This window comes from Phacochoerus africanus, chromosome 1, assembly GCF_016906955.1.
Source record: "Phacochoerus africanus isolate WHEZ1 chromosome 1, ROS_Pafr_v1, whole genome shotgun sequence".
NCBI lineage: Eukaryota > Metazoa > Chordata > Mammalia > Artiodactyla > Suidae > Phacochoerus > Phacochoerus africanus.
Window position 1 is genome coordinate 8,663,651 of NC_062544.1, and position 18,453 is coordinate 8,682,103.

Here is an 18,453-nt window from a genome sequence, read left to right on the forward strand (position 1 = left end):
GTGTCCTCAAAGTCAACAGTTTTCACGTGCGACCTTTTTACAAGCCCTTAGGTACACAACGGGAGTTACCTTCTCCTCTGGCTTTCCTTGAACAGTTGTCCAGTAATAGTGCTGACTAATGCTGAGAACCAGCAAGTGCCCTTAGGCGGCCGCGTGGAAATTAAAAAGTTGGCATAAGAGGAAAAAAATAAAATAAAGCAACGGGAAACTTTACCATCTGGTTCGGCTGGTACCAAATTGTGCGGGAAAAGCGGGAGAAGGGGGCCTCAGGGACCGCACCCAACAAGTGAAGAAAGGAAAGGGAAAAGGACAGAAGCCGGGGCCAAGAAAGCCTCAGAACCTCCCCAGAAGGCAAGGCGGCCCCCGGGGCTCAGCCTCCTTGGTACCGTTCAACCCCGGCGTCAATCACCTCTTTTCCGCGCTGCGATTGGGCCGGGGCCCCCCCAGCCACCCTGGCGCCCACCTCCTAGTGCTTGGGGTTTACTTCCCCAAAGTACAAGGGCCCCACCTTGTGGATCAACCGCTCCTGCATGGAAAACGGATCTCCGCCCAGGGGAAGACGTTTTAACGAATGGGCACGGCTCCACGCACTTATTGGCTACCGTGGATATCGATCAAAGAAGTTCCCAGCCCCTACCCCACCGTACCTTTCCGTTATTGGTCTCTCTCAGTGCCAATCCGTCACTAGGGAAACGAGATCCTTACAGGCTCATAGGCAAAAGTCAAAGCCAATCAAGAGCCACGCCTTCATCCTGAGTCAGTACCCAATTGCTGCGCGAAGAGCTCAGAGGACGCCGTCGGGATTGGCCACTAGCCTGCCCGACTTGGCCGCAACAAGTTAGTCTGAGTCTCGGTTATATAGCCCGGCGACGGAGCACGCGTGTGTGCGGACGCAGTTGCGTGAAGGGTATTTGCCTTTTGCCTTGCGGTGGAGCAGAGCTTGTTCCTCTCCCGTTCAGCCGTGCAGGTACGGCGGGGTGTGGGCGGGGCTGGACTGGTAGGAGGACGAGCTCGGGCAGAGGTGAGAGGGAGACGTCCGAACGGCGACTGTGCGAGCTCCCCCTCCCCACCTCCGCCCCAACGGCCGCAGGCGCGCGCGGCAGGCGCACGGGCGCGCAGTAGCTCTCCGCCCCCCGCCCCCACCGGCCGGCGCGCGTGGCCGTGTCCGCGTTCGCGGCGTGCGCGTGCCGCGCCCAACGGCCACGCGGGGCGAGAGCGAGCCGCAGCCGCCGCCCGAGCCCCAGAGTGCTCTCGAGGGCCTGGGGCCCCGCGCGGCGAGCTCGCCAGCTTTTCCCGCCCGCACCCCCACGCGCCATCCGAGTCCTTTGCTGGCTGTAGCTCCAGCTTAATCCCAGACCAGAGAAGGCTTTTATGGGGGGGGGGCACGAAAGTGCGATGAGAATTTCTCGACTCGGGAAGCAGAAGTGCTGCCCCCCAAGCTTTTACAGCGAGTGAAGGGTAAGCAGCGACTTCGTGGATATCGAATGATGATAGTACTAACTACTAATCTTGTAAGCCCTCCCTCTGTGCCAGGCACAGTCGTGCGCACCTTGTGTGTTTCCCCTTTAGTCCCGCAATGTCCCGATGAGGTAGGTACCATGATTTTCTAATGCTTACAGCGGATTCGAAGGCCCAGCGGTGGAGTGACACGGTCGAACACAGATCGTTAGGGACAGGAATTTGAACGCAGGCCACCTGACTCCTCGTCCCCCAAGTCTATTGTAGTCTTTGTTGCAGCGCCGTGTGCGGCTCCAGGGCACCTTTGCCCCCAGAGCACTAGTCCCTGGGGACAGTACCAGCCTCGGAAGGTCGACTGCAGCGGCATTTGTAGTTGGGCCAGTTGTGGGCTTCCAGGGAGACAAGGGTTGGGCGTGGGTCTGTGACCAAGGAAGAGAAAGGGTTTGGGCCTCCTTGCGACAGGTTTTCCTACAGGTGGCTGACGGACGTGCTGCCTTAAAAGCTTCTGGGGAAACGACAGAATAAAATGAATAAGTGCAACTGAACCTGGACAGTGTGCTGTCAGATTTGAAACGTAATAGGCTGACGATGGGAAATTCCCACCAGCAGGAAGTTAGGCCTTGATACTAGATCTTGAATCTTTGCGTCATTTTTTAATTGGGGCAGACTTTCGAGAAAAAGACCTTGGATAAGATTGTTTGACTTCCTCGTTTTATAGTCGAAGAAAATGAGGTTGCACTTTGAGGCGTTTCAGATCTAGCCAGCATGTGTAAGTTAAAATTTGAAATTGGAATGGAAACCTTGGTGCCCAGTTAGAGTACACATTTCACCTCTCTGGAGCCTAAGCTTGGTGCGTTAGGGGTGATAGGTCTTGGAATTGGAAATCTTACCCTTAAGGCGGTTGGGATCTTCTGTGGATGAAAGTCTGTCTATTTAGCATTGTTGCATGTGCTCCTGTTACATGCAAATGTAGAAGGTACCTTCAAAGACTTGTGCTTAAATATTTCTAGTAGAGTTATATTTCTTTAGGCTAGTGTATTAATGTAAAAGTAATAAATGTTCCTGTGTTGCAGGTTCGAATCATTACTTTGCATCACAAATGGCTACTTGAGCTAAAGCTGCAATAAAACTGGGGGGGCTAGCTTTTCTGAATACTTTTTATTGGGGTGGCTTTCAATTTTTTTTCTCTTTATTGTAAAGAAATTTATTCTGTGTGTGCAGACACTTTTTAGGATTAGTTTTTAAGATTTTTTTTTTTGCAGCCAGAGGAAACATAATTTTTAGATCCTTGTAGGTAAATTAAAAAGCTAAGAGGAAGCTTATTATTTTTAAGTATTTCCATTTAACGAGTAATTTCCATGTTTCTTAAAAGAAAGTAACAGTAGGATAAAGGACCAAAATATTATAAAGACAAGTTCTTTGTTGGGGTTGTCATGAATAACAGGTAGCTTTAGATTATAACATTGTTTTCCTTGGAGCTTGCCTTCCTGTAGCAATTCCAGTTACCTGCATTTAGACACCAGTTAACTATTGAATTAGCATTTTAAGTTACTAAATGTTACAACACTGTGATGACATACATTGAACTGTTAGGTTTGAGTTCAGCTAGTTATTTCTGGAGGCAAAATATGTCAGAAAGTTCTTTATGCATTAATTGAGGGAAATTTTTGATAGTTTCCCATTCAGATGTTTAAAAAAATACTGTTTTTGACTTTGGGCAAATGGTTATCAGTTGGGCAGGAATATGAAAACTGGTAATTCACAGATGGGTAGGCCAGTTGACCTCTTGTGCATTCATTTATCAAGAACGAATGAATTGAAGCAGATTGTGATTAATATAAAATTTGTCTGCCTTCCTACCTCCCATCCAAGCTAGAGGTTATTTTTATTGCTAAATCCTTTGAATTTGAGCTTTTGTACCTCTTCTGACTGGTAGAAAAGTAGGCAATTCTTTGTTCTTTATTTAACTCACTCTGCTTTGCTGTTCTCAGCTGACAGTGTGCTAAGGGAACATCAGGAGATTTGGTAATGTTTGTTGGTGACCTACTTTGCAGTTTTTTTGTGATTTTATAGGTTTTAGGACTTTGCATAGAAGTAAAAGGCAGAGGTTAGTTTTACGTTTTTATAGGTTCATGAATCGAATATGGTTCTTACGATGGATGGAATAGTGTTAAAAGATGAAATTTGGTGTAAAGCCTGAATGTGTGACCTAAACCAATTTTTCTTTTTGTTGGTTTAATAAAATTACCCGCTTGATAATTCAACATTTTGCAGTGGAATTTGTTTTTTTAAAATATTTCAGAATTCAAAAATGTATATTCATTTAATTGTGCTTTAAGCCCGCCTTGTGCAGAATTTACTGACTTTACAAAGGGAGCTGATGGTTAAAGTAGGTAGATAAGGAAACACCCCCCTCATCCCCCCAGTCAGTTTTTAATAGCTCGTGGGAAGAGCCTTTAGTGTAGTACTTGTCCTTCCAGTCACGGAGATAAATTTAGGCCCAGCAACTGTGATCTCATTTACAGTTGGTGATGACACTGTGGTGGTTGACTAGATTTATATTAAGTTAAAAAATTAGCTTTCTGTTTATTTTTTCTCGTATTCCTGGACACCCGTCTGGCCTTGGACGGGAAAGCTGACTTGCAATCAGGACGATAGAGTGAAGCCGTAGAAATGATGTGCACGGGAAAAGTGGGAGAGTAGGGGCTTTACAAAGCAGAAAGCAATCAGAGGCTCTCTTGTGGGTTCTGGCCTTTGCAAATAAAATCAGGTCTTTAGATTACTTTAGGTGATAGATTTCCACTTCCCTCTGGCCAGTCCGTTCTGTCATATTGCTTGACTGTTCTGTATTTCAGGTATTTAATATAATGTAAATATGAGAGATGGTTCAGAGAGAAAAGCTGGCTTTCTGGATGGGACACACTTCATCTTAGTATCTGGGATGTCTTCCTTGGTGGCTGCTTAATTAACATTTTGTGTTTGTATATAGCCTTTTATGAATTTTTATTTTATTTTTATTTTTAGGGCCGCAGCTGCGGCATATGGAAGTTCCCAGGCTAGGGGTAGAATTGGAGCTACAGCTGCTGGGCTATACCACAGCTACAGCAGCACAGGATCCTAGCTGCTGCGTCTGTGACCTACACCACAGCTCATGGCAATGATGGATCCTTTAACCCACTGAGTAAGGCCAGGGATTGAACCCGCGTCCTCATGGGTACTAGTCGGGCTCGTTACCACTGAGGCCTGACAGGAACTCCTGCCTTTTATGTGTGTTTTTAAAGTGCTTTTACACCTCTTAGATATTTTAATCTTTTACTTATAAGAACCGAAGCTCTAAAACTCAAATACTTGTCTAAACTATCGGGTGAAGTACGTGATGTACCTAGTGGAGAACTTAGGTATGTACTGGATATTTCCCTACTCAAAAACCTTGAAGGTTTCAGAATCTTGGAAGGCATGAGTTATACTTACCGGCCCTTTTGGGTTTTCTTAGACACTGCCCCAACTATTACCCTCCATGTTGGTGGACTGTCTTGAGCTTGCCCTCGTTGTTTCGTGGCATGTATACATTTCCGCTTTATGAGATCTGAAGTTCCCATCTTGGTGCAGCGGAAACGAATCCCACTAGGAACCACGAGGTTGTGTGTTTGGTCCCTGGCCTCGTTTAGTGGGTTAAGGATCCGGCGTTGCCTTGAGCTGCAGTGTAGGTTGCAGATGTGGCTTGGATCTTGCGTGGCTGTAGCTGTGGTGTAGGCTGGTGGCTACAGCTCCGATTGGACCCCAAGCCTGGGAACCTCCATATGCTGCCGGTGCAGCCCTAAAAACACACACACAAAAAATGTTTAGGCTTTATGAGATCTAAAGCATAGGAAATCCATGTCTTTTTTTCTTTTTTTTGCTTTTGTAGGGCCACACCTCGGCATGTGGAAGTTCCCAGGCTAGGGTTTAGCTGGCCTGTGCCACAGCCACAGCCATGCCAGATCTGAGCTGTGTCTGTGGCCTCTACCACAGCTCGTAGCAATGCTGGATCCTTAATCCACTGAGCAAGGCCAGGGATCAAACCTGCATCCTCATGTATACTACTTGGGTTTGTAATCTGCTGAGCCACAACGGTAACTCCTGTAGTTAATATTGCAAAAGGATGATTGTTGACATTTAAGATTTTGGCCCAAATTCGTTTTTTTTTTTTTTTTTTTCTAGCACTCAGGGCACGTGGAAGTTCCTGGGCCTGGCATCAATGCTGGATCCTTAACCTGCTGAGCCACCAGGGAACTCCAAAACTTTTTTTTAAAAAACAGCTTTGTTGAGGTGTAATTGACATAAAATAACATACAACTGTTTCGAGTGTACAATCTGATAGCTTTTGGCATTGTTTATACCCATGAAACCTAACGCCAACCAAGATAGTGAAAATAATCACCCCCAAAAGTTTTCTCATGCTTCTCTGCATTCCTTCTTTGCTATCCACACCCCTCCTCTTCTGCCCCCAGAAATCCCTTCTCTTGCTTTCTGTCACTGAGGATAAGTTTACATTTTCTTGAATTTTTATGTAAGTAGACTCATAACATGTGCTGTTTTTTTTTTTTTTTTTAAATTGCTGAGTAGTACTGATTGTTCTTTTCTTTTTTTCTTTTTGTCTTTTCTAGGGCTGCTCCTGAGGCACATGGAGGTTCCCAGGCCAGGGGTCTTATCGGAGCTGTAGCTGCTGGCCTACGCCAGAGCCACAGCAATGCGGGATACGAGCCGCATCTGTGACCTACACCACAGCTCATGGCAATGCAGGATCCTTAACCCACTGAGCGAGGCCAGGGATTGAACCCTAAACCTCATGGTTCCTAGTCGGATTTGTTAACCACTGAGCCACGACGGGAACTCCGCGATTGTTCTATTCTGTAAGTCACTCGTTGATGGACATAATTTGTTCCCAGCTTTTGGCAATTAAAGATGAAGCTTCTTTTGGGCACCTGCATATGGAAGTTCCCAGGCTAGGGACTGAATTGGAGCAGTTGCTGCTGGCTTGTGCCACAGCAATGCCAGATCCGTGCCTCATCTATAACCTACACCACAGCTGATGGCAACACTGGATCCTTAACCCACTGAGTGAGGCCAGGGATCGAACCTGCATCCTCATGGATATTAACTAGTCACATTCACTTCTGCTGAGCCACTACGGGAACTCCCAAAGATGAAGCTTAAGAAATTGCCTGACTTTTCCCAAGTGATTCACCATTTTACACTCCCACCAGCAGCGTTTGAGAGTTTGATCTCCTCCGTAACTTGTCTGACTTTTTATGTTTTAGGCCACCAAGGAACCTCCAGCATTGTCTTTTTTACTGAGAATGGTGATCACATAGACAGGATTATTCACAAAACTGTCAGTGTTCATGGTCTCATATTACTGAAGAACCTCTGTAAACATTTTGTAGTCACTGGTGCATTTGGGTGGTTCGGTATTCTTAATTATTCTGAAATATCTTATAATGTCTTTTAATGTGGAAGCATCTTTATTTGGATTTTTTTTCTTTTGGCTTTGTCCACAGCATATCAAAGTTCCTGGGCCAGGGATTGAATCCAAGCCGCAACTGTGACCTACAGACTGCTGCTACAGTCGCAGCAGCAACGCCGGATCTTTAACCCATTGCTCTGGGCTGGGGATTGAACTGGTGCCTCCACAGAGTCAAGCTGGATCATCAACCCACTGCCCCACAGCAGGAACTCGGGCTTTTTTTTCTTTTGGTCTTTTTAGGGTCACCTCCCTGGCATATGGAAGTTCCTGGGGGGGGTCATATTGGGAGCTGTAGCTGCTGGCCTACACCACAGCCCTAGCAATGTGGGGATTTGAGTCCTGTCTGTGACTTGGATTACAGCTCGTGGTGATGCTGGATCCTGAACCCACTGATTGAGGCCATAGATCAAACTCATGTCCTCATGGAAACTAGTCAGGTTTGTAACCCTATGAGCCACAACGGGAACTCCCTGGCCTTTTCTTAGTCGTTGAAAAAAAGATGTTGTAACTGTTACAGAATTCTGAACGTTCCGAATTCTGGAAAACCTGACAGTTTGACCTGATGGATGATAAGAAATCTGTTTTTGCTTGTATAAAATTCTAACTGCCATTTTCGTTGAGAATGAGTTGAAACCAAGCTTTTTATTCCTGTTATGTGGCACGCACTCTCAAGTTTTGGGGCTAGAAGGTTGCATAAGAAATGGTCTCTAGGGAGTTTCCAATGTGGTGCGGTGGGTTAAGAATATGATTACAGTGGTCAGATAGCTGTGGAGGCATGGGTTTGATCCCTCCCTGTTAGGGTGGATTAAAGGAGCTGGTGTTGCTGCAGCTGCTGCCTATGCTGTGCCAGCTGCAGGTCTGGTTCTCCCCCTAGCCCTGGAACTTGCATAGGCCACAGGCATAGCCCTAAAAAGGTAGGGGAAAAAAAAGAAGCTGGGCTTTCCACTTGAATGGAATCACGTATTGATTGTAGTGTGAATATCAGCCTTGGCAGCAAGACCGTTTGCCAGTACCCCAGAAATAAAGTACCGTCTTTCTGGAACATTTCAAAATACTGATTGAGAACCTAGTTTTGCAAAATACTTAATTATATCAAACTTAAACTAATAATGAAAAGTAATGTTTGGTAACTTGGAAATACAGATTTCTCTGACAAGCTTTAGGATTGTAACAGGTAAAGAAAAATTCACAAATGAGGTTAAGATCAATTTAGCATTTAAATAGGTTTAATTTTCTTGGCTTTGTGGCTATTCAAATAAAGTATTGATGATAATGGTGAAATCAAACTGATAAGTTTTTTGTTGTTCTTTTGCATTAACTAGATGATCTCAAAGGGAAGGGAGATGTTCTAGATGTCTATATATTTACTCTTTCTTCCCTTTGGTATATAACGGAGGATTTTCATCACTTTATATGAGAAGACTGGATGTGAGAAGTAGTATTTGGTAAAATATTTAGAGATGTATATGAGACTTATTGGCAGTATCAAAAGATGCAGTTAGGTTGATGTTGTTAGGTTTGGGTGACATAAATAGTAAAAGGGACAGGTATTCAAGAATAATGCAGTTGTGCACTAGATGAGGAGAAACAGCTGCACAGAGTGCTTGTGCAAGAGTTGGTCAGCCAAACTCAATCCACTTTGGGCATCCTTTAAGGAAATGAAAATGAAAGTTCTCATTTTTCCTTTGTACCGTGGTTAGTTACACAAACCTCTTAAACATGTTTGCCTTCATGTTTAAGGTCGGGATGATTTTGGCGCAAATGAAAAGTTGGGTTATTGCATGCCAAAATTTTTTTTTGAAAGTTTTTTTTTTTTTTTTAAGAATAACTGACAGAGGAGTTCCTGTCGTGGCTCAGCGGTAACAAACCCAACTAGTATCCATGAGGTTTTATGTTCGATCCCTGGCCTCCCTCAGTGGGTTAAGGATTTAGTGTTGCTGTGGGCTGTGGTGTAGGTGGCAATTGCAGCTCAGATCCCGTGTTGCTGTGGCTGTTACGTAGGCTGTGGCTGGCAGCCATAGCTCCGATTCGACCCCTAGCCTGGGAACTTCATATGCTGTAGGTGCGGCCCTAAAAAAAAAAAACACAAAAGCAATGACAGAAGTTGAGAATTTAGTGTGTGCTGTGTGCCTTTCTTAACACTCAAAGATAGAAACTTTAAGTCATGATAATTTGGAGGTGGTAGGGATTATTTTGTTGAGTAAAAACATCTCATTTGTTAACCTTTTGCCTATTTTATTTTCATATTTTTGGTCCTGTTATAATCTAAGCATATTTAGAATTTTTTTCATTTGGTCAAAAGAAAAATGTGGAAGTATGTGTCCGTATGTATCAAAGCTGTATTTATTTATCACTCTTGAATACACAGTATTGCTAAAAATAAGATCATGTTTTAATGTTAAAACTGGAACACTCTTAATTGAGTTGAATATCTTAGGAAAATTATGATAAGATGCATCTTGGAAATAGGTACCTTTGTGGTTCTTTTTAAAAATTTTTATTATAGTTGATTTACCTTTGAGGTTCTTATATTTAAAGAAAATTGGGAGTTCCCATCGTGGCTCAGTGGTTAACAAATCCGACTAGGAACCATGAGGTTGCAGGTTCCATCCCTGGCCTTGATCAGCGGGTTAAGGATCTGGTGTTGCCGTGAGCTGTGGTGTAGGTTGCAGATGCAGCTTGGATCCCGTGTTGCTGTGGCTCTGGCATAGGCCGGTGGCTACAGATCAGATTAGACCCCTAGCCTGGGAACTTGCATATGCTGCGGGAGCAGCCCAAGAAATGGCAAAAAGATTGGAGTTCCCGTCGTGGTGCAGTGGTTAACGAATCCGACTAGGAACCATGAGGTTTCGGGTTCAGTCCCTGCCCTTGCTCAGTGGGTTAACGATCCGGCGTTGCCGTGAGCTGTGGTGTAGGTTGCAGACGCTGCTCGGATTCCACGCTGCTGTGGCTCTGGCGTAGGCCAGTGGCTACAGCTCCGATTCGACCCCTAGCCTGGGAACTTCCATATGCCGCGGGGGGGGGGGGGCCCAAAGAAATAGCAGAAAGACGAAATGGCAAAAAGAAGAAAAACCCCACAAAAAAACAAAACAAAACAAAAAGAAAACTGAATGTGGGAAATGACGAATTAATTCTTCATAGTGGTTTTTTTCCCCAAGCATTCATCTAATTGCAATAAATTTGAATGTATAAAATCTCACTGGTCTCTATGTGTTTTGTTTATTCTTTTTTTTTTTCCTTAATTTCTAGGGCCGTGCTTGCAGCACATGAAGTTCGCAGGCTAGGAGTCAAATGGAAGCTATAGCTGCCGGCCTACAGCACAGCCACAGCAACGCCAGATCCAAGCCTCATCTATGACCTACACCACAGCTTCTGTCAATGCTGGGTCTTTAACCCACTGAGAAAGGCCAGGGATCAAACCCACATCCTTGTGGATGCTACTTGGGTTCTTAACCCACTGAGCCGCAACAGGAACTCCCTTAGGTTCATTCCTTTTAAAAACCATGAATTGCTGAAGTAGTCCCATCAGTCTGATCTGATCTTAGCTACATGGTTCAGTCTTCTCCCTGCCGCTTTCTCCCCTTCTGCTTGATCTTTGAAGTTGAACATACCTGACTTTTTTCTCCCCCAGGTTGAATTGACCAAAGCAATGGTTATGGAGAAGCCTAGTCCCCTGCTGGTCGGGCGGGAATTTGTGAGACAGTATTACACGCTGCTGAACCAGGCCCCAGACATGCTACACAGGTAAAACCTTTTTTTTCCAGGCAGCATTTATGCTATGTTTTAGTATGTGGGAACTGAAAATATAAATGTATAACATTCATGCTTTTGTGTTTTTGTTTTGCTGTTTTTGGTGAATCATGAATCATTGAAGAATATTGAAGATAGGAGACTGTTCCAATAATGACATTCATCTATGTTGATATGCTTTAAAAAATTGCCGTATCTTTTTAATGGAAATGATTTATGTTTATTGTAAATTAAAACATGTATGAACAAAGATGGAAGTCTTTAGTAAAACAATGCCAGTAACAATTTCTTTATGGATCTGCACATAGATATTCACACACATATCTATCTATTTGGCTTTTTAGGGCCACACCCACGGCATATGGGGATTCCCAGGCTAGGGGTCCAGTTGGAGCTATAATTGCTGGCCTGTGCCATAGCCACAGCAACGCCAGTCTGAACTGTGTCTGCGACCTACACCACAGCTCATGGCAGCGTCGGATCCTTAACCCACTGAGCGAGGCCAGGGATCGAACCTGCATCCTCAAGGATACTAGTCATATTCGTTTCCGCTGAGCCATGACAGGAACCTCTATCTGCACATTTTTTTAATATTCTGTTTAGCTATTTTACTTGATACCTGATGACTTTACAAGGGTAGTACATATATTAATTTTAGTACATATATTAATTTTAGTATCCACAAAGTTAATTTTCAGGGATGTAGCATGTACTTTAATCCCCTAATAAAGAATAGTATGTAAATTGCTGCCATTATTTCCTCCTACAAACAGTGGTGCATTATACAAAACTTTTAAGTATTGTGTTGGACTTTACTAGAATATTTCTTTTTTTTGTCTTTTGTCTTTTTAGGGCTGCACCCACGGCATATGGAGGTTCCCAGGCTAGGGGTCTAATTGGAGCTGTTGCTGCTGGCCTACGCCAGAGCCACAGCGATGCCGGATCCGAGCTGTGTCTGCAACCTATACCATAGCTCACGGCAACGCTGGATCCTTAACCCACTGAGCGAGGCCAGGGATCAAACCTGCGTCCTCATGGATACTAGTCATATTCGATTCTGCTGCACCTTGGCAGGAACTCCTTTTTTTGCCTTGGACTTTACTAGAATATTTCTTAGAAATTCTGAAAATGTGTATTTGCTGGGCCATAGCTACTTTTTCTTCTATACTTGGCTAGCTTGCCTATTGGATACCACATGAATAATAGGTATAAATGAAATTCATTTTGAGCCCTTGCTCTGAAAATGAAAAAATATCCCTTGTGTAGTTTTTTTAAAGGCTTTACAATTTCCGAAACACTATTTTACCTGTTTCCTTCCCTTTTTTTTTTTGGTCTTTTTAGGGCGCTACCTGCAGCATATGGAAGTTAGCAGGCTAGGGGTCAACACCGCAGCTGGCCTACACCACAGCCACAGCAGTGCGGGATCTGAGCCATGTCTGTGACCTACACTACAGTTCACGGCAATGTTGGATTCTTAACCCCACCGAGAGAGTCCAGGGATCCAACCTGTGTCCTCATGAATACTAGTCAGGTCTTTACCGCTAAGCCACAACAGGAACTCCTTTTTCCTCTTGATCTTTGTAAAAACCTTCTAGTAAGGCGTTGTAGTGTACGAAGTTAATTTGTTTTCACAAATGAAGGTCCTAAGGGGTGAAAATTTGCTGGTATCCACACAATTATTGAGCGATGGAACAAATCTGTAAGCTTTTTTCCCCCCTTCTTATTGCTTTTTTGTCAAAATTGTATTTTATACCCTTAGAAGTTATAAATTTGGAGTTTAAAATGCAGATATTGAAACTAACCAAATACATTAATATATTTCTTGTCAGTATTGTTTATTGATTCTAACACATTTTTTTTTTTAAACATTTAATCTCTGAGTTACGTTTCGATGCAATGAAAAGTGGCTTAGCCAGCAGTGAACTGATTGACTGGCTGCAGCCTTTAATAACTTTTAAAAGTTAAAAGGCAGTTTTGGGATCTTCAAGGGCCCAGATCCATCCCTTTTGGGGGTGCAGGAGGAAAAACAGGATGTAGAATGACATGTATATATAGGCTCATTCATGAAAAACTGTTCATCTGGAGTACAGGTGTCAAGTAATCCTAGTAGTAATTATCCCTGAATTACCGCATCCCATGTGTGTGTGTGTGTGTGTTGGGGGTGGGGTTGGCACTTTCCTAACCAGTACTAATGAAAGCAGTTGAGGATATAGATGAATTAAAGCTATGGAGAAGCTCTTAATACATAAGTGAAAATTGTCAAACTATTAAAACCCATTTGCCTGACTTACTGGGTTTTTAATGAGAACTCATCCCATGCATTCTTAGATGGAAAAGGATTCTCCAAGACTGTAGAGTATAGATAACCTTATCTACATCAAAACTGCCTGTGTTCTCCTTTGAATGAAAACAGAAATTTGTATTTTGAGTGGTCTTCCTAACATGAACTACAGAATCCTTCCCAACAGGATCATCCAATCCTGAGTTCCAGACTTGTAAAAATTTCTCGACCAGGAGTTCCCATTGTGGCTCAGTGGTAAAGACCTGACTAGTATCCATGAGGACAGGGGTTCAGTCTCTGGCCTCCCTCTGTAGGTTAAGGGACCAGCATTGCTGTGAGCTGTGGTATAGGTCACAGATGTGGCTTGGATGCTGTGTGGCTGTGGTGTAGGCTGACAGCTGCAGCTCCAATTTGACCCCTATCCTGGGAACTTCCACTCGCTGCAAGTGCGGCCCTAAAAAGTGAAAAAAGATTTTCTTTTTGGATCAAATTGACTCTCATTCAGCACATGTTGCCACATGTATGGAACAGATACATCATTGTATACAAAGATGAAAAAGAAAACATTCCTGCCACCAAGAATGTACTTGGGAGGCGGATAGGTAACGGTCATGAACAATGAATAAGTAGTCTTAGGACATTTTAAGATGACAAGTGTCTTTCTGTTTTACAGATTTTATGGAAAGAACTCTTCTTATGTCCATGGGGGATTGGATTCAAATGGAAAGCCAGCAGATGCAGTCTATGGACAAAAAGTAAGTATAGCAAGCTTTACATAGGCTCTTAAGCAGCCAGAAAACTCGTAAGATTGAGGTGGGTACATGCTTAAGAGGTTTGTTGCTATTTGAAGATCAAATTTTTCAACCTCTATTGAGAAATACAGGTATTTAGTAACTGTTTGATTTATGTGATAGTCATTGAAAAGCTTATGATGTCACTTTTATTCACTTTGTATGATACTCTGAGATAACTTGTTTTGGCATGGGGATCTGTTGTAGAAATTTTTTTGGTATGTTAATTTAGGAAATTAGTTTTAAAAAGCTCAACGTGATCACTGGGAATATGCTATTAAGACAAATTATAAGGGGGGTCTGTGTAGTTTAAATGTGAACACGTAAATTCTCTGTATTTGTTGTGTAAGAAAATTTTTTGTTCCTGGAGATGTGTAAGTGTTAAGGCATTAACTCTTGCCTTGATTCCTTAGGAAATCCATAGGAAAGTGATGGCTCAGAACTTCACCAACTGCCACACCAAGATCCGCCATGTCGACGCTCACGCCACTCTGAATGACGGCGTGGTGGTCCAGGTGATGGGCTTGCTCTCGAATAACAACCAGGCTTTGAGGAGATTCATGCAGACTTTTGTCCTTGCTCCTGAGGTATGAAAAAAAAAGTGAAGTTGTACATGTCTTTTTAAAAACTTTAAAAAAATTTTTTTGGTGGCTGCATCTGCGACATATAGAAGTTTCCTGGGCTGGGGGTCTGATCTGAGCTACAGCTGAGGCCTATACTGCAGCCATGGCAATGCTGGATCCGAGCCGCATTTGCAACCTACACTGTAGTTTTTGGCAGCGCTGGATCCTTCACCCATTGTGTCAGGGCAGGGATTGAACCTTCACCCTCAGATACTGTGTCAGGTTCTTACCCTGCTCAGTCGCAACAGGAAATCCTTAACATTTTTAATTGTAAACCATTTGAAAAGTAAATTGGAGATATTATGCCTAGTCATCCTTAGATCCCCAAGTGAGCATTTCTTAAGAATATGAAATTGTATTCCAGTGCCAGTATAGTTACCAAATTGAAGAAATATTTCTGTCATAAAATTACCTGTCTACAGTCCTTATTTAAATTTTGGTTATTGTCCCAATATTTTTTGTAGTGATTTTTTTTTCTTTGCTTGTCCAAGATTCAGTCTGTGGTTTTACACATTGCATATAGCTGTCATGTCTCCTTAGGCTCTTTTTTTATTTCCTTTGGATTAGTTTTAGGTTATAAGTGTTTTTCAGTGCCTCTTATTAGGGAGGCACTTGATGTTATTTGGTCCTGTTATTAGTATCAATTAAGATGTTGGTCATCAGGTTTTGCCACTGTAGCGTTAATACTATTTTCTTGCTCAGTAAATGGGGGCGAGTCTTTGAGACTATGCATATACCTTGGTCATCAAACTTTTATGCACTAGTTTTCGCACTTAGCTGATCCTGGCCAGAAAAATGGCGATCATCTAATTCTGTATTTATTTATTGGGCTACTTCTGTAAAGAACTTTGCCTTTTCTCCTATCTATAATGGAGTCTTTATTTAAAGGATTTAGTTAATTACTACCTTTTTATCAGTGCCTTAAAATATCCTGGATTTGCTAGGTGTAAACCCCTTCAAGCTGGTTTTTATTTTTTGGTGTTTTTTGGTGTTTTTTTTTTTTTTTTTTGAGGGGAGGAAGCACTTTGTGGCACAAAGGCTCCTCTTACACTCTTTCTGCTCCAGTTTCTACCCTGTTTTTGGAATCAGCTGTTTTTCTTTAAGGAGCCCATTTTTTTTGTTGTTGTTGTTCAGTTATGCTTAAAAAAGGACCACGGTTGTATTTTGATTAATTGGACTTGTGCTGTCTTTCTGACTGGTCCAGACTGAACAGAGTCAGGAAGCCCATGTGCATGAGCATGTGGAAGGCATGTCATAGGGATCTGCTGATAGAAAGCTTTCTCTACCATTATTCTGTTGAAGGATAGTGAATTTAAAGTCCCTGTCATTTTACTTTTTGAATATGAAATAATTCAATTGTCTATTAAAAATTAAATGAAATCGTTTTAGTCATGATTTTTAGAGGAAAGCTTAGATTATCTGTAGTGTTAAAATTGTTGATCGGATTCTAAAAATATGCAAGCGATTGTGCAATAATTGCTCATTATTCTAAGTATAATTCTTTTTTTTCCTTTAAAGAGGATATTCTCCCATTACCTTAGTATAATGCATTGTTACATAAACTGTCATGTGATACTCAGCTCTAAGGTAGAAGTTGATATTCCTCATTTTACAGATGAAGAAACAGTCGTAGAAATTGAATGACTACTGAATGACATAGTTGGGTCTAGGCTCAGGTGTGTCTTGTACCCAGTGTAGGCAGACCTCACCTACACCACCCTTAAGAGCTTGTGTCAGTGTTCTAGGATGTGGATTTAGGGATTTTTATTTTTCGTTTTTATTTTTTTGCTTTTTAGGACCACAACTGAGGTGTGTGGAAGTTCCCAGAGCTAGGGGTTGAATCAGCAGTAGCTGCCGGCCCGTGCCACAGCCGCAGCAGTGTGAGACCCGAGCCGTATCTGTGACCTAGACCACAGTTCATGGCAGTGCTGGATCCCCAACCCACTGGGCGAGGCCAGGGATTGAACCTGCATCTTCACGGATACTTAGTCACATTTGTTTCTGCTGCACCACGACGGGAACTCCAGATGTAGGGATTTTTAAATATATCACTGAAATTGATAATAGGTATTTATTCAATAAATGATTTGAGGTGTAGGCTGTGGCATCTTAAATACTTAGAGTTTTCTCAGTTTGGGGATATTCATCCAGTGGAATTTTAAGCACGAAATGTATTTGAGTGTTCTTTTTTTTGTTGTTTTTTTAGGGCCATACCTGTGGTGTATGGAAGTTCCTAGGCTAGGGGTCGAATCAGAGCTGCAGCTGCCGGTGTACACCACAGCCACAGCAACGGGGGATCTGAGCTGAGTTTACGACTCACACTATAGCTCACGGCAACGCCGATCCTTAACCTACTAAGCAAGGCCAGGGATAGAACCTGCATCCTCATGGATGCTATTGGGTTTGTCACCACTGAGCTACAATGGGAACTCCTTGAGTGTAGTTTTTAACAGCTGTGATGTTGAGCAGGGTTTTTCAGCTGTTGCCCTGCTAACGTTTTGCGCTGGACAGTTTGTTGGGAACGCTGTCCTGTGCAGTGCAGGATGCGGAGCAGCATCCCTCTCCTCAACTCAGTAGAAACTAACATGTCTCAGAAGTTGCTAAGTGTCTCCTGGGGTTGGGCGGTATTGCCTTTAGTTGAGAACCATGGTAGGGTGATTTGGATGGTTAAAGATCTGCTGAAAAATGAAAACTTTTGTTGGTATTGCAGGGCTCTGTTGCAAATAAATTCTATGTTCACAATGATATCTTCAGATACCAAGATGAGGTCTTTGGTGGCTTTGTCACGGAGCCTCAGGAGGGTAAGTTACTTGTCTAAGTTTTGGTTTTTTTTGTTTTTTTTTTTTTGACGGAATCAGATTGATCTGAGGAAAGTAGAGATTTCTTGAATGTTTTTAGAATTCCTTGTATTTTTTATTAGTAGCTTTTAATTGTCAAGACATGAAGGATCTGAGATTTTTTTGACCTACTTGAGGCTGACAGCTTAGTGGATAGTGGCAGAAGAGATATAAAATTCCTGAGTCAGAAGTAGGTTATTACAGCAACAATAGTAAGCTTTGGCCATAGTTGCTGTAGAACATTGACGTTTAAATGGTACCTGCTTAAGTGGAACCCTAAGTTTAAGGAACTGAAACAGTGTAATGGGCAGCAAACATGCCTGCCTATTGCTCTGGAGATAGACAGTTTTCCTAGAGTGTTTACTATATAAATATTCTTAAAAGATAGTCTGATGTATGTGTAACTGGGTCACCTTGCTGTATAGTAGAAAATTGACTGAACACTAATCCAGCTATGATGGAAAAAATAAAAATCATTATTAAAAAAAATGAACAAAAGCTGGTTATTGCCTCAATTTTAAGATGTTTGGAAACCCAAGAGACCTATGGAGTAATTAGTATTTAAGTGTTTTCTTTATGACTGAGAATTCTAAGTGCTTTGTATTATCTGTAATACAACAGTCTTACAGATAGGTACTTTGGGCACTATTGTTCCTATGTAATAAATTTTGGCTCTGAAAAGCACAGCAGTAATTTGCCTGATGTCATATAGCTAGTTTGGTGGTAGAGCCTTCATTGGATTAACTGGCATTATAATCTTAGATTCCATGCCTGTCCGTAAAGCTTATGTCATAATTTTACTCAGTTGCCCTGTTTTCTCACTTTTTTTATGTATGTGTACCTTTCTTCATTGCCTCTCTTGTCATGATGTACATTGTGAAAGTGAATATATTTGTGCATTAAGTAAGCACAAATTACTTTAAATCGCTTTTCTTACTTAGAATCTGAAGAAGAAGTAGAGGAACCTGAAGAAAGACAGCAGACACCTGAGGTGGTGCCTGATGATTCTGGAACTTTTTATGATCAAACTGTCAGGTAAGGAAAAAAAACTGTGTTAATCTGTCAGGAGCTACATGAGAATTCAGGTTGTTTAACCTTTTCCTTGGTTGGAGGGTAGCTGTAATGCTCAGAATTATCTCAGAAAATCAGTTGCTTTTTGGTTTGGTTTTTTTTTTTTTTGGGTCATTAAGTGAAACATAGGTTTGGG

The 18,453-nt window shown here is 42.4% G+C and overlaps 1 protein-coding gene across 3 annotated transcripts in view; it reads left to right on the plus strand.

The window, feature by feature from the left end:
• Positions 1-849: 849 nt before the first annotated feature.
• Positions 850-18,453, plus strand: part of G3BP1 (G3BP stress granule assembly factor 1) — a 39,686-nt gene continuing 22,082 nt past the window's right edge. For 2 of the 3 annotated variants that reach the window (XR_007133941.1, XM_047771865.1), the window contains exons 1-6: positions 850-967; positions 10,596-10,708; positions 13,669-13,750; positions 14,200-14,373; positions 17,120-17,210; positions 18,188-18,281. Coding sequence is in view for 2 of the 3 variants with exons in the window: in XM_047771865.1 (XP_047627821.1) it covers positions 10,614-10,708; positions 13,669-13,750; positions 14,200-14,373; positions 17,120-17,210; positions 18,188-18,281 (536 nt within the window). In the remaining variant the exon portion in view is untranslated. Of the gene's footprint in view, positions 968-1,202; positions 1,459-10,595; positions 10,709-13,668; positions 13,751-14,199; positions 14,374-17,119; positions 17,211-18,187; positions 18,282-18,453 lie in introns of those variants that run through there. The other variant, XM_047771772.1, reaches the window with a different exon arrangement.